The following is a 16,994-nucleotide window of genomic DNA, read 5'->3' on the forward strand; positions in this document are numbered from 1 at the left end:
ATAAGGGTATTTATAGTAGGGTACGTGAGGAATATGAAAAGTCATTTTTTTGCAAAACAGGGCATTCTGGTGACTCACTCTTGCGACTGAAACAAGTTGCGAGTTAACTGCCAGGCCAGATTGTACTTTTTGTTTTGTAGTGCTCCAGCTATTGCGACCTTTCAACTTCCTACATGCTTCACACGTGTGGCATTTTGGCGAGTTGCCAGTCGCGAGTCATTCGTGAGATCCAATAGCTAGAATCCTCTTGAATGCACACACTTGAATTTCTTCACACTCTCTCACACACAACTCTTACATTTTTCCCACCTGAATACAGGATATCTAATTGCTGAAATTACAAACAAATTTGGCACAGAATAAAGCTAACACATGGTTGAATAAATTCAACCTTACATTGATTACTAGCCAAATTCTTGTGTCAAAACAAAGTGTTACGAGGATGTTAATGTAATCATGTTTGGTTTTTATTAAATTCAAGTCAAGAAGCATATTGAAAATTTCAAGCTTCTAAAGATTTGTTTGAGCGAAAATATTCTCACTTGAGCAAACTTTGAATAGAGTTTGGTAGACCTCCCCTTAATCAAAAACTTAATCAAATGTTTGCTTGACCTTTGCTAAATTCCCGCTTGAGTTAAATTTTTGTCATGCCACTTGTTTAAATTAAATTTCCCTATATAAAACAACCCTTACTATATAGAGAGATAAACATTGCTATACATGAGCAAATTTAAGAGCCAAATTTCCTTTAGCTAAAGAAGTCCAAATTCCTCTCCTTTGAGTGTTTCTCTTAGGATTTGTTTAGATACCGCTTATTACTGAAAACACTGTAGCAAAATAATTTTTAAATGTGTAAATAGTGTCATAGAACCCAATTTTAAAGTTTTTGTTTTTGCTGAATTTCGTACTTTCGGATCCCGTGAACAATGTATGGGACCCACGAAAAAACGTTGGACGTAGCTGAAAACACTTTTCAGCTCTATCCAAACTTACACTTAGTGTTCAGAATTACATTTTGAGAGTTTCTTGCCTTGAACTTGAATGGCTAAAACTCTTATGCTATGTTTGGAAGTATTGAGAGAGAGGAGAGTAGAGGAAAGGAGAGTAGTGGAGAGGAGAGTAGAGGGGAATGGTTATCCTCCACATTGTTTGGATATTTTTTAAATTAAGTAAGGAGGAGGGGAATAATTTAGTCTTTTTTATTTGTAATTTTGTTAATATGGTAAGGGTAAATTTAATAATTCATTTGGTCAAAGCATTTTTATACTCTACTTTCCTTCCAAATCTCTTCAATTTGGGGGAATTAAAAATAAGGGGTTAGAAGTAGTTCAAACCCCTCCAAATCTCTCTCTCTTCTTCCTTAAAAAACATCCAAACCAGGTAATTAAATTACTCTCCCTCCCTCTACTCTACTCTCCTTCCTTCCCCCAATAGCCAAACATAGCATTAATTCTTTGCAACCACAGAGTTAGTTCTTCGACAATTAGTTGTTTTTGTTGATTATTAGAATTCCAAAATATTGCAGATGAGGTTCGTTCATAGAGAAAGTTCATGTGGAAGAATTTGCAGATGAGGTTTTGTATGTATGTAGGTTGTTTACCCCAAAAAAAAAAAAACAAACAAACAAACGCTAGCTAAGTAGGTTATTATACCTATTGCTTCTAGTGAATTTTGTAATCAAATCTTGGAATCTTCTGTAACCCTTTGATCTTTTTTTTTCCCTTTTTCGTGTTCAACAACGACTATAACTTTTGTCCAAATAAAGGAAATAAGAAATGGATTGTACCAGTGATCGTTACTGCTATACTTGTGCTTTTCTTGGGAACCTTCAGCTTATGGAGGATATATCGACAACGAGGTATATAATCACAAATAATATTTTATTTTTTGCATTGTGTTCAAAACTTTGTGCCCAATTTTTTGAATGGCTAGTGTACTTTGATATTAAATAACAAAACAGTTGACGCTGAAAGAAGGGAAGAGGAACACCTACTTGAGCTCACAACACCTGATAGATTATTAGATGCAGATGAGCTTGAAAAAGACGGAAATGCAAGACATAATATAAAAGTGTTCAGCTTTGCATGTATTGCAACAGCTACAAATAACTTCTCAGCTGAAAGTAAGCTTGGAGGAGGTGGTTTTGGACCAGTTTATAAGGTATGTTTCCAAAAAAAAAAAAAACTAGTTAAGATGGTTTTTAGCTTATGATTGACAGTGTTGAATAATCGATGTTGTATAAACTATAGGGAGCATTACCTGAAGGCCGAGAAATAGCAGTAAAAAGGTTGTCAAGAAATTCAGGACAAGGATTAGTGGAGTTCAAAAATGAGCTTATTCTTATAGCTAAACTCCAACACATGAATCTTGTCAGACTCCTTGGATGCTGCTTTCAAGGAGAGGAAAAGATGTTGATTTATGAGTTCATGCCCAACAAAAGTTTGGATTCCTTTCTCTTCGGTTAGCATTACTCTCATTTTATTCTTATGTAATTTTACATATTTTGCATTGAATATATCATCAATTTAATTATGAGTATAATGAAATCATCATACTTCACTATTCCTTGTAAGACAGATCCAACTAAAAGTTATCTATTGGACTGGAAAATACGAGTCAATATCATTGAAGGGATTGCTCAAGGACTACTTTACCTTCACAAATACTCAAGGTTAAAAGTAATACATAGAGATTTGAAAGCTAGTAACATTTTGCTAGACGAAAACATGTGTGCCAAAATATCTGATTTTGGTATGGCAAGAATTTTCAAGCGTGATGGATTGGAAGCAAATACTAATAGAGTTGTTGGGACATAGTAAGTTAGAACTTGTTTATTTTGGTAGTTAGATGAATTAGTTGTTCTTACAACTCCACTAATCCATTGGTTTTTGTCTTAGTGGTTACATGTCTCCTGAGTATGCCATGGAGGGCATTTTCTCTGAAAAATCTGATGTCTTCAGCTTTGGTGTTTTAATGCTTGAAATTGTGAGCGGAAAGAAGAACAACAACTTCTATAATGTTAACGGCTCACTGAACCTCGTAGGATATGTAAGTTTTTGAAGCTTATTACAGATTTAGCTATCTTCTTCACCAATTTTTTTTTTTTTTTTTTTCACTTTCCATAGTGTTGATACAAATTATGTCTATTTAAGGCATGGGACTTGTGGCAAAGAGATTCTGGGAAAGACATAATGGATCCAACTTTAAAAGATTCATGTCCTATGCACCAATTGCTAAGATTCATTCACGTGGCTCTCTCATGTTTAGAAGATAGTGCGGCGGACAGACCTACAATTCTAGAAGTTATTTCTATGTTTAAAAATGAAACTGCGCCACTTCCTATTCTTAAAAAGCCAGCATTTTTCACAGGAAGTAATGTCAATAATGAAGATTTACAGAGAAAAGAGTCAGAAAACTATTCAGTGAATGGCTTGACCATTTCTAGAATGGATGCAAGATAGAGGTATGACTTTCCACAACTATGCATTTCTATGTAGTTACATTTTTTCCCCTTTTAAAATATGATAAAAATAAACGAAAAATGAAATATTACAAAAATAATTCAAAGGAAATGCAAACTAGTATTTACATCCTTCCTAGGGAAAATTATTTTATACCTTTGAAGTATAACGAGGTTGTGCTCTTTCTTCTTACATAAATGATGGATCTCACGTGGGTTCCAGTTAGCTTAACTGGTAAAGTCTCTGATGGTTGAATAAGAGATTTGGGGTTCAATCCCTGCCTATACCGAAAACCGATTGGTGTCTTGGTCTAATGATAAAGAGCTATCATTAGAAGCGGACGCCATAGGTTGGAACTCTCTCAAAAAAAATGATGGATCTCACAATGAAATTAATTAGCATGAACCACTATTCAATTTTTTTTTTTTTTGGCTGAATGAACCACTATTCATCTAAGAAGAGTACCGCATTGATCATCTTAGTACAACTGTATTGAACAATTATTCCATATCATTAAACCGACATGGTCTCTATAAGTTTCAATGAAAAAAAAAGTATTGAAAAGTAGATCCAGCAAAATCTGAACTGAATCCATTAGTTCATTCAAATTCAGTGGATAAAAACAAGAATAAATAGGAAACCTTGTATTTGACCCGACCACTCAAGCAAGTAGGGTAGGATTGACCGAGGGTTACACGAGTACCCATTTCTTCTTCTTCTTCTTCTTCTTTTTCTGAAGAAACCCCGCCCCTAATTTCCTTTTATTTTAAATTTTAAGTTCTTATTTAAACCATTTATAGACTAGTTATATTTCAAATTTTCAAATTTTGAATTTTGAATTTTGAATTTTTATTGACTTGTTTTAATTTATACTAAAGCCATATTAAATTTTCTTTATTGTAAATGAAAATATTAATAATATTACTCTCCAACTTAAGTTACATTTCTTAAATATGAATATTTTTGGTATTAGATTTAGAACTAAAATAAATTAGTTTTTTTTTTTTGTAAGTTTATAACAGATTTTTTGTGTGCAATTTATTATTTTTCTTTACCTATCATGTTATATTTTCTTGTTAAAAATTTTTATATTTAATTATTTTATAAGTCATTAATTTTATTCATATTTTATATATGACAGGTGCTCTCAAGGATGATCTTTGGACCACGGTATCCAATTTTTATTGTCCTTTTGTGAAATTATTAGAGTAATAAATTGTTAAAGTTACTAGTTTGTGTTTCCTTGTTTATTTATTTATTTATTTTTTTAGAATCGTGTTTGTTTGTTGTATTGAAAGAAATATAAAAAGAGTTTGTCAAAATTTCTTATTTATTGTTTGTATGTGAAAAAAATAAATAAGAAAGTTTGTCAATCTAAGAGCAACCATATCAGTCCTTCCAAATAAGAAAAAGTAGACAATTTTACACATTTTACCCCAAAAATGACCCACATTAGTGGAGCTAAACTTGTATAAATTTTCATTGTTGCTACAGTAATTGTGTATATTGACACAACTACTATAGCTTTGCATTTCACTTTTAACTTTTTTATTCTTTATTCTCTCACCAAGTCAGATTGTTCTCAATTTCTCTCTCTCTTTTCCTCTAACTCCAAGGCCTCTTCTTTCTCGATCTCACACACTCTCTCTCTTCGTCTAAGTAACAATCATCTATGCCTATCTTTGAAAGATCGTCTCCTTGATTCTGCTTCTCTAGGCTTGGAGTTGGAGATCACACTAAAATATTTTATCATCTTCATTCTTGGGTTTCTAAAATTTTCTAGTTCATCAATGGAGTTTTGGTATGTGTGGAAGTTTAGATGCTGTAATTTAGGTGGATGAGTGATTTTTAGAGTTTGCAGTTTCTCTCTTTCTCATAGTATATAACCTCAAATCGTTGGGTTTTGGGTATGATTTGTTGGAAATTTTGTTGTGTTTTGGGTATTGCTGGAAACACAGAAGCTGGGTCTTGATATTTGAGAATCTTAAAAAGATGGGTTTTATTTAAGATTTGTTGGAAATTTTGTGTAATATTTGATTTTAGAGATGGGTTTTGGGTTTCGCAGGAAATTTTGATTGATAGGGCTATATGAATGTACACAACAAATTATTTGAAAACAAATATTTGAAATACATCATTTGAAGTTATCTTTATCCTCAATATGAATTTGAGATAAAAAGTGACTGCATCTTTATCTATTAGAGCATTCACAATGGGAATGACATATATTTAGCATAAAAACTCAAAACCCCCCACACATCCGGACTTGTAAAAACCAACTATTGCAAAAAAAATTTGCAGCAGTGCTAAGGTAGAATTGCACTGTAGCTCAATTCTTAAAAAAAAAAAAAAAATCTTAATATTTTATTCACTTAATTTATCAATTCCTCTCTCTCTCTCTCACAGGTTTTTGGGTTTTGGATTTTTGTTTTTATTTGGGTTTTAAGATATATTATTTTATTGTGTAGAAATATTATTATAATGTGTTGTATTGTAAAATAAAAGTTAGGATGCTAAGACTATTGTAAAATGGTATGGTATAATTGATAAAATACTTTTTTGGGATGGTAAAATAGGATGTGATAGAATTTTGGGATGTGAATGCTCTTACAAAGGTTGATTTAGAGTTGGAATCTCCATTTTACCCTTGAAGTGGCGGTATGAGAATAATAAAGATTGGATATTAGCCCAAATGGCTAGAAGGCTGTTTCACTAAGAGCATCAACATTAGTGGTGCCAAAAACTTAGTACTTAAGCATCACAAAAGTCTACTTTATCTATTTTACCACTTCACTTTACAAAACACCCAACATCAGTGGTTTTTTTTTTTTTTTTTTTTAGAAACTTTTTTTTTTTTTAGAAGCCAACATCAGTGATTTTATTTTAGCATTCAACACGATAAAATAATATAAACAATACAATAAAAATAATATATCTACTACAATAAACAACAACTACCACCACCAAGGCACCAACACAATAAAATAATATAACTTTTAATAAAATATTGTTTTTTTTCACCAATAGCCAAATTTTTTGGCTTTCCATCCACCATTGTAGTATGCTTTTTAGTTTTTAGTATTGGTGGTGTATGAATTTTTTGCACCACCAATGCTAATGCAGTAGGTAGTTTGGTATTCAAATTCAAAACCTGATTGAGGCTTTGCCAATATTCAGAATTAGGAAATCAAGATCCTTGTAGCCATCCCGGTAGAATTGACACTTCCTATAGAGTTATATGATTATATCATTGAACAAAGAAATAAAAGTGAGTTAGTCACAAGTTTCACCAAATGAGCCCAGCCCATACCATCATAGGTTTATGAAGCTTAATGAGTTCTTCAGCCCTGGTGCTTGGAGCTCTCTGAAATTTGTTAATGTCTACAGAAGTGTCCATTCAAAACTTGGGCGCAAGCAAACTATCCAAAGAAAGAATAAGGAGACATGATCTCTATTTGTTTTTGAAATTCAAATAGGAAAAATACTGATTAATTTTCACAAAATCGATAAAGATCAGTTTTATTTATTTATATATTTATTACTATCTCTTATTTAAAAGGATAAACCGTGGCACACTGAGTATATCTTTAAGTACAATTATTAGTTTACATGAGCAGTGTTAGTGGAATGTAAATTGTACATTGTAGGCACAATGATTTTTCTAAAGTGGCAAAGCAAATAAATATTTGTTACTTTTAGAGAAAGTGTACAATCTTATTATTTAGGGTGGTAGTGTATTGGTTATTGAGCTTCCAAATTGAGGTACTACATTTGAACCTCGCAATAGAAAGTGTTTAGGAAATATCCCACTCTCCTAGTTCAATGATGAATTCCATTAGTGATGGGATAATAGTTATGGCTCACAAGTTCCTCTGCTTGCAATCTCAAATTTAACGATTAGGATGCTTTTATGGTAACGCCAAGACAAAAAAAGTCACTCTACTCTAATCAACTCCGCAATTTATGTGCTAAATTAAATCCAAGATATTATAAATGAAAGAGGCTCAATTCTTTTGCCAAAGCCTCGTTGGGTCGGATTATGAGCTGTCCAATGGACATTCCTACTAAAAGAGCTTTCAATGCAACTTTGGGACATCATTGGCATTCTACTATGCTTTGTTTTTTTATATCACAGCCCAGTAGACCCAAAAAAAGGGAAAAACTCACTTCATGTGCATTTAAGGTAAGCCTATATTGGACAGCTTGTTTTACTATTTATTTTATTTTTGCTATTATTCATGAGTCTCATGTTACTTTTTGGTACTATTTATGAGTCCCGTTGTATTATTTCAGTTAACTTTTAGTTTTATCTTTCGGCAAAAAGTTTTCACTTTCAGCTAAATAAGCTGTTTTCCAATGGACCCTCTATTTCCTCATAATATCCAAAATACCCCTTATCACACACAAAATTACCATATCACCCCCTTAGGTGGATGAGTGATTTTTAAAGTTTGCAGTTTCTCTCTTTCCCATAGTATATAACCTCAAATCATTGGGTTTGGGTATGATTTGTTGGAAATTTTGTTGTGTTTTGGGTTTTGCTAGAAACGCAGAAGCTGGGTCTTGATATTTGAGAATCTTAAAAAGATGGGTTTTAGGTTTTGATATTTGAGAAGCTGGGTTTTATTTAAGATTTTTTGGAAATTTTGTGTAAGATTTGATTTTTTAGATGGGTTTTGCAGGAAATTTTGATTGATAGGGCTGTGAGATCGTATGCAACAAATTATTTGAATACAAATATTTGAAATACATCATTTGAAGTTATCTTTATCCTCAATGTGAATCTGAGATAAGAACTGACTGCATCTTTATCCATTACAAAGGTTGATTTAGAGTTGGACTCTTCGTTTTATCCTTGAAGGGGCGGTATGTGTGCAAATTAGGGTTGGTTTTTGGCTGAGGAGGAGAGAGAAATGATTTGGGAGAATAATTAAAAATTAATATTTTAATAAAATGTGGTGTAAAATAAATAACCTGATGTGGAGTGTTTTGAAAAGTGGTTGTGTAAAATAAAAAAAAGTAGGTTTTTATACTAAAATAGATAGAAAATTTTGCACGAACTAATACGAATGCTCTAATATAAGCAAATTTGCATTGAGGTTTTGACTTGCATTTTTGCAAGCCTCGACTGTGGCCTAAGTTATTGTTCAACCATAAAGATTGGATATTAGCCCAAATGGCTAGAAGCCTAGAAGGCTGTTTCACTAAGAGCATTAGCATTAATGGTGTCAAAATTTTAGCAATTAAGCACCACAAAAGTCTACTTTATCTATTTTGTCACCTCACTTTACAAAACACCCAACATCAGTGGTTTTATTTTAGCATTCAACACAATAAAATAATATAAACAATAAAATAATATATTTACTACAATAAACAACTACCACCACCAAGTTACCAACACAATGCATTTTCAAAAAAAAAAAAAAAAAAGTTACTAACACAATAAAATAATATAACTTTTAATAAAATATTTTTTTTCACCAATAGCCAAATTTTTTGGCTTTCCCTCCACCATTATAGCATGCTTTTTAATTTTTAGTATTGATAGTGTTAAAAATAGCAATATAGCAGTACCAATGCTAATGCAGTAGGTAGTTTGGTATTCAAATTCAAAACCTGATTGAGGCCTTGCCAATATTCAGAATTAGCAAATCAAGTTCCTTGTAGTCATCCCTATAGAATTGACTCTTCCTATAGAGTTATATGATTATATCATTGAACAAAGAAATAAAAGTGAGTTAGTCACAAGTTTCACCAAATGAGCCCAGCCCATACCATCTTAGGTTTATGAAGCTTAATGAGTTCTTCGGCCTTGGTGCTTGGAGCTCTCTTAAATTTGTTAATGTCTATGGAAGTGTCCATTCAAAACTTAGACCTAAGCAAACTATCCAAAGAAAGAATAAGGAGACATAATCTCTATTTGTTTTTGAAATAGTCTCTATTTGTTTTTGAAATTCAAACAGGAAAAATACTGATTAATTTTCACGAAATCGATAAAGATCAGTTTTATTTATTTATTTATTACTATCTCTTATTTAAAAGGATAAACCGTGGTACACTAAGTATATCTTTAAGTACAATTATTAGTTTACATGAGCAGTGTTAGTGGAATGTAAATTGTACATTGTAGGCAAAATGATTTTTCTAAAGTAGCAAAGCAAATAAATATTTGTTACTTTTAGAGAAAGTGTACAATCTTTTTATTTAGGATAGTAGTGTATTGGTTATTGAGTTTACTCCCAAATCGAGGTACTACATTTGAACCTCGCAATAGAAAGCGTTTAGGAAATGTCCCACTCTCCCAGTTCAACAATGAATTCCACTAGTGTTCTCGTAGTGAAGGGATAATAGTTATGGCTCACAAGTTCCTCTGCTTGCAATCTTAGATTTAACGATTAGGATGCTCTTATGGTAATGCCAAGACAAAAAAAGTCACTCTACTCTAATCAACTCCGCAATTTACATGCTAAATTAAATCCAAGATATTATAAATGGAAAGAGGCTCAATTCTTTTGCCAAAGCCTCGTTGGGTCGGATTATGAGTTGTCCAAATGGACATTCCTACTAAAAGAGCTTTCAATGCAATCTTGGGACTTCGTCAGCATTCTACTATGCTTTGTTTTTTATATATCACAGCCCAGTAGACCCAAAAAAAGGGAAAAACTTCCCCAAAAAAAGCACTGTTTTAAAAACCGGATCGGACCGGCCGGTCCGACCGGTTCAAACGGGAACCGGGAGCCAATCCGGTCCAGTTAAAAACCCCAAAACCGGTCAACAACCGAAAAACCGACCAAAAACCTGTCAAAAATCGGGATTGAATCGAAAATTCCAAAAAAAACGGTTCTATGTCCGGTTCGGTTTTTAAAACCATGAAAAAAAGTCACTTAAGGTGCATTTAGGGTAAGCCTATATTGGACAGCTTATTTTACTATTTATTGTATTTTTGCTATTATTCATGAGTCTCATGTTACCTTTTGGTAATATTTATGAGTTCCGTAGTATTATTTCAGTTAATTTTTAATTTTATGTTTTGGCAAAAAGTTCCAATTTCAGCTAAGCCGTTTTCCAAGTGACCCTCCATTTCCTCATAATATCCAAAATACCCCTTATCATACACAAAATTACCATATCACACCCATCCGAAAATCTCTCTCTGTCTCTCATTCTGTCACTCTCACTCACTCACACAGAACAGAACTAAAGAAATCTCAAAAACCCTAAAACAAAAACCAAACATCTCAAACTGGTTTGAAAATTGAAATGAAAACACTCACAAACTGAAACCTTAAACCCTGTCTCTGTCTCTGTCTCTCTCTCTCTCTCTCTCTCATCAATGGCTTCTCAAATGGCGATCCTAACTCGAACCCGAACCCTCTTCAAATCCTCCACCACCAAATCCATCACCACCTTCACATTTCTCTCCCAAGAGCCCCAACTCGCCGAGTCAACTCACTCTGACTCGCCCTCGCCACCGCCGCCACCACCACCACCACCAACAGCAACACCAACAGCAACACCTCTACCTCCAAACCCAGCTTCAGGTAGCCCACTCTACAACGAGAACTGGCGCAGCCCAATCGCCAACTCGCCCAACTCCCTATCCCTGACTCAGTCCCTCATGCCCCTGGGGTTTCTCGCGCAATCCCCGAACTCTCGCATCCAAGCTCTCTCCCAAACCCTAGATGGCGAGAGCATGATGAACGTGTTCGCCGAATGGATGGCTTCGCAGCGCTGGGGCGAGATGAAGCAGCTGTTTGAGTTTTGGATTCGGTCCTTGGATCGGGCCGGGAAGCCGAATAAGCCCGATGTGGGGCTTTACAACAATTACTTGAGGGCTAATTTGATGACCAATGCTTCGGCGGCCGAGTTGCTTGATCTCGTGGCTCAGATGGAGGATTATGATGTTGTGCCTAACACCGCGTCGTTTAATTTGGTTCTCAAGGCTATGTATAAGGCTAGGGAGACTGTTGCCTCGACTAAATTGCTCGAAAGGTTTGTCCTTCTTTGTTTTATTTTTTCCGAAAGGTTTCATTTTGGAATGTAATGTTATGTGTTTGTTGAAATGCCTGTGAGAAATGTGGGCTGGATTAAGTTTGGATTCGTTTTTTGAATGTGGGATTCCATGATTTTTGTATTTGGAAACGTGGGTCCCCTTGTCTGTATGTGTGAGACAAATGTAGAACGTGTTTGGAAGATTTTTGTATGTGGGCATGCGTGTCTTGCATGATTTTCTAGTTTTCTAGCTCAAATGACATATCTTTGGTCTAGTAAGAAGAGCAAGGTGGAGGGTAAAATTGGTTACTTACCAATAAAAATTCAGTTTTCTTTCCATATTTAGTAATGTGATGGAATGTATGTGATTATGAATTTATGACAGTTGTTGTTCTCAGAAATGAAATGCTAGGTAGTGGTTTAGTGCAGTATTCTTTGCTTGGTATGTCAAAGACATAAGAAAGTAACCCTTCTGTTGTAAGGCGTGGAATTAGACCAAGGGGAATCCCCATAGGAACTAGTCCCTTAGTAGAGAATATGATTTCGGATAGAATAGAATGACATAAAAGAATGCATGTGGCTGACTCCTACTAGTCTTCCAAGGATCCACATCTGACTCCAAAATTTTGGGACTAAGACTTGGTTTTTGTGGTTAGTATGTAGAGGATGGACTTTTTTGTTTTTATAAACATTGAATAAGTAAAGAGTACAATCATCGGACAAACAATTTGGAAGCCCAGAGGTATCTATTACAATAGAGTGCAAGGATCCTTCCAGGAAGTGACTGCATTGTGCTTCAGTAATCCAGAAAGACTATTTGTCTTGTGTCAAAATTTATACACTGTTTGTTTAGATTTTGCATTGTGCTGTGTCCCTTGGGGTGTTCCTGAAATGGGAGTTTATGGCATTGTCTGGCATCAAGTTTGACATAGAATTAGAACGAAGGGATTTGATGCCTAATCTGATTTAACATCATGTACCAGATATCTCTTGGGTTATGGTTTGTATCAGACTAATGAAGTTTGAGTTTGGAGGTTGTAAGGGGCTGGAAACAAGATTAAAGTTCACAGGATACTATTTGGTGCTGGATATTTCTAGGGTTCAATACCTATCAAAAATATTTCTAGGATTCAATCATAGAGTAATGAGAGGGGTGTATTTTGGGTCTCAAAAAAGGTAAGAAAAGGAAGAAAATCGTAAATGCCCTGTGAACAGCTAATTGGGAACTGTAGCAGGCCAGGTTTGTGGGTTTGGAGGCTTATAAAATGGGTTGTACAAAGGTTTTTATTGTATGAACTGTAGAGTTGTAAGGTTGGGAAATCAATGTTTGGTTGCGAAGATTTCAAAGTAGGCTTGCATCATGAAAATCCCGAATAGCATATTGGTGAAAATCTTGTGAAACTTTGTTTTATGCTGAATACATACATGGAGAACTCAGCCTAACGCTAACGAGACTTGGATACCAGTCGGGGGGGTGGGGACTTATAAGACCTGGACCCTATGGGTGTTAATTACTAAGCCCAAGTTATTAAAACCCACAAAAAAAGCCCAATAAAAGAATCCGAAACAAGACCTAATGGTCCATAAATGCTATCATTTCTAGATATCCATGAATTCACAGAAATAGCTCAACTCTAAAATTAAATGAATTAACTTAAACCAACTTTGCTTGCGTCAATGTCTGTACTTTGTATTGTGTGAACACATTTTCTGGCTAAATGCATGTAAAAATTAGATTACTAAAGTACTGCTTGAAGGATTTCCTTTCTTTTCATCCTTTAGAGATAACATCCTTGATACACATGTAAGTACTTATAGGTGTGTAAGCTGACATGCATTGACTTTATGATGAATCACTCTTCACTTAATGTTTATCAGGATGCTGCAGACAGGGAAAGAATCTCTTCCTGATGATGAGTCATATGACTTAGTTGTTGGCATGCTATTTATGACGGATGAGATTGATGCTGCCTTGAAATATATAGATATGGGTTTAAAATCTGGTTATATGTTGTCAACGAGGGTGTTCACTGAATGTGTGCGGAGCTGTGCCAATCAGGGCCGGCTGGATACATTGGTCTCAATTATTGAAAGGTGTAAGGTACATGACTGATATGGTTACTTCTTAGAATATTCCATGTAGGAGTGCACTTATCCTCCAATGTTTCTAACATGTGGCTGTTTCTATTGGCGTTGTCAGACAATGGATCAGAACAAAGCTCTTTGTCCTGCCTGGAACATGTGCAACTATATTGCAGAAGTTGCAATGCAAGAGGATAATAGCAAGTTAGCATTCTATGCCCTGGAATTTATGGCCAAATGGATTGCTCGGGGTGAGCAAGCAAGGCCAGCTGTTATGCTTTCAGTAGATGAAGGATTAGTTGTGTCAGCACTTGGAGCTGCCGGTAGAACCTACAGCTCTTCTCTATTGGATGCATCATGGGCAATCCTACGACGTTCCTTGCGTCAAAACAAGGCCCCTAACCCAGAATCTTACATTGGGAAGATATATGCCCTTGCATCATTGGGCAATCTACAAAGAGCTTTTAGTACTTTAAATGAATTTGAGGCAACTTATGGAAATTCTGATAAAGAAGCAGAAGAAGAAATGTTCTCTCCCTTTACCTCTTTAAATCCATTGGTCATGGCATGTTCCAAAAAGGGTTTTGAGACTTTGGATTCAGTATGTCTCTCAAACTTTAAGAATTATTAATAAGCACTCTCCGGTAGTACATTACTTTTTATGGACTATCTATTAGTTAAAGTTTTACATAATTATAATCTGCAGTTCGATAAATCTGCATTATTGTACTATTCTTGAGTTTCTGCAAATTGATGATAATAATCACTTTGGATGTTTTATTTACTTGGTAAAGGTTGCCTAGTGATCACCTCTCCCAAACCTTGTAGAAGTGGGAGCCACATGCACTGGGGATGACCTTTTGTTTTCTTTCCTTCTAAAAGCCCAACTTCTTTTTTGGATAAAGTTAAAAGCCCTTTGAACATTAATGCATCAGAAAAAATATGACTCATATCAACCCCTTCCTGCACCTCTCTGTGTTCCTGTGTGTTTGCTATTCGCTTATCAGGAGATAACCAACTATATTTTTCATGCCAAATACTTTAGAAGTCTCATGAGAAGACTGTTTGAGTGCTTGGCTTCACACAGTTTTGACTTTGATTCATTCCATTATGTTAATTTTGTTAATTCTTCTCATTAAGGACCAATTTATTGTATCTCAAGAATCTTGTGTCAAGATAATACTATTAGTAGCAGCAAGAGAGAGACAGTTGATGGGATTTTATCTCAAGTATGCTTTTCCTGTAGAGACTCTATATGCAACATGTGCTTTATTTTGGTTTAAAAATTAGGATCCGAATATTTTATGTGTCTACTCATTCATTTGCAGCTTCTTTCTGATCTGTATTTGTTATGATGTTCCTCAGGTGTATTTTCAACTGGAGAATTTAAGCCGTGCTGATCCTCCCTACAAGTCTGTTGCTGCTCTAAATTGCATAATTTTGGGTTGTGCAAATATATGGGACCTTGATCGTGCCTACCAAACTTTTGAGGCCATTGGTTCCTCTTTTGGATTGACCCCTAATATTCATTCATATAACGCTCTGATGTTTGCATTTGGGAGGCTCAAGAAGGTAGGACTCTCTCTCTCTCTTCCTCCCAGACACACACAGACATGCATGTTATAACCCACCCCTTCATCTGCTAGTGCCTAGTTTTGAGTTGCTGGATGAGGATTTGTAGCTAGTTAATGGTGGTTTCATAGGATTAACGAATTGTATGTTTCTGATTAAGGGGCAAGTGAAAACTTGTATTTCTTTGGGGTCCATGTTTATGCCCATGTGTTGCAGAAGGGCCTTGATGCACAGTCAAAGGCTGGCATATGCATGAGAAACACACACACAGTATACAATGTTACAAACACCTTGCTGAGTTAATTTTCTGGTTCTTTGGCAGACATTTGAAGCTTCGAGGGTGTTTGAGCACTTAGTAGGTTTGGGTGTTAAACCAAATGCTATGTCATATTCATTGCTTGTTGATGCCCATCTCATCAACCGAGATCCAAAAGCTGCTCTCTCTGTGATTGACGAGATGGTAACTGCATTTTTTTTTTATAAATTATAATTTGGTTTTTGTTTATAACATTCAGTTTCTCATCTCTGGAAAAAAAGCTAATGCATGTGTAAATGGGTAGGTAACTGCTGGATTTGTACCATCAAAAGAATCACTTAAAAAGGTCAGAAGGCGTTGTATGCGTGAGATGGACTATGAGAGTGATGACCAAGTTGAGGCCCTGGCTAGAAAGTTCAAGATTCGAATGGGTACAGAGGCTCGAAGGAATATGCTGTTTAATCTTGGGTACAACACTGATTTTGCCAGATAGGTAAATTGATGCACTAGAGAAATACTTGCATTAAAGAATGAGAAGTAATTATTCTTGTTGCCTGAACTGATCCTGTTTACATATGTCAGGCTTTTCCCAAATTTGGGCTATATTTTTGAGGCCTATAAATTGGATGGTTTGATATTGTTGTGACAAGTTTGACTGTTCAGAAGATCATGTGTGTCACTTTCATTCCAGTTTTTGGGGTTTCTTTTTCTGTCCAATAATTTTTCTTGAATGTATTCCACTTCGATATGAAGGCTAGTTGCTATTTGTTTTTAGTCAAAAAGGAGAGGCAATGTATGCTTGGAACTTAAAATAGGGTATCATACATCAACCATTACTGATTCATGATTATTTTTTCTGCTTGCAGGTCTGCCTCTTTTTGGGCTGGAAAATCTCAATGCTGATAGTTTGGTTCACCAAGTTCACAAAGTTGTCTTTGTCCTGATTAGATTTCATCCTTGTTTGTAAATTATCTGATTGTACCCAATTTTGAATCTTTGTAGGATGCGTTAGAATGATAGCCTCCTACAGCCTTTTTATACTTATTTTTCCCCCCCTTTGTTTATGGATTCTTTCTGTGCTATCTGAGGAGAACTAGAGGGCAGTGACTTGCTAAACGAGAGAAGATTTGAATGTTGACGAATAATTGTAGGACAAACCCAATTACTTAAGAAGTCCAGAGTAGGTTTTCCCATTTCCCTGTCTATTGGTGGGTTATTTATGTTGTGGTGTGCTCATTGGAAGGACAATTTTTTTTTTTTTTTTTTTTTTTTTGGAATTTTGATAGAATACTAATGTATGTGGAGTGGGGAATAGCCTAGTGCAGTCAGCTACTCCTTTTTACTTCAATGCTTTTATTTGAATCTCTGCAAGAGATTAATCAATTTATCACAAATTGAAAGATGAACATTGTGGGGGAAAGAGTTAATGGCATAATATTGCATATACAGGTTACCACTGCCTCTTTCTCAAAAAAAAAAAAAGGTTACCACTGCCTGCCCTTAATGACTTTAATGTATCTAAAAAGACTGAAACTTCAAAATTGAACGAATTGTTAAAAGTGATGATAGGAATATTACAAAAGTTTTATAAAGTAATGTGTTTTATTTTGGACAGTTCTATTTTATAG

At 34.9% G+C, this 16,994-nt stretch overlaps 2 protein-coding genes across 2 annotated transcripts; both read left to right on the forward strand.

Moving 5' to 3' along the window:
• Window positions 1-1,680: 1,680 nt before the first annotated feature.
• On the forward strand, window positions 1,681-4,704 carry LOC126719975 (G-type lectin S-receptor-like serine/threonine-protein kinase B120; the record flags this gene model as incomplete). Its single annotated transcript, XM_050422466.1, has 7 exons — window positions 1,681-1,858; window positions 1,961-2,160; window positions 2,250-2,460; window positions 2,578-2,815; window positions 2,898-3,048; window positions 3,153-3,463; window positions 4,603-4,704. Coding segments are annotated over 6 exons (1,287 nt in total), but the record flags the coding sequence as incomplete, so codon positions are not given.
• A 5,902-nt stretch (window positions 4,705-10,606) lies between these two features.
• Window positions 10,607-16,559, forward strand: LOC126719000 (pentatricopeptide repeat-containing protein At1g26460, mitochondrial). The gene is made up of 7 exons (XM_050421470.1): window positions 10,607-11,456; window positions 13,335-13,557; window positions 13,657-14,139; window positions 14,904-15,110; window positions 15,433-15,570; window positions 15,671-15,859; window positions 16,233-16,559. Exons 1-6 carry the CDS (start codon window positions 10,798-10,800, stop codon window positions 15,857-15,859), a joined length of 1,899 nt encoding a protein of 632 aa, XP_050277427.1. The 5' UTR covers window positions 10,607-10,797; the 3' UTR covers window positions 16,233-16,559.
• Window positions 16,560-16,994: the final 435 nt, after the last annotated feature.

This window comes from Quercus robur, chromosome 3, assembly GCF_932294415.1.
Source record: "Quercus robur chromosome 3, dhQueRobu3.1, whole genome shotgun sequence".
NCBI lineage: Eukaryota > Viridiplantae > Streptophyta > Magnoliopsida > Fagales > Fagaceae > Quercus > Quercus robur.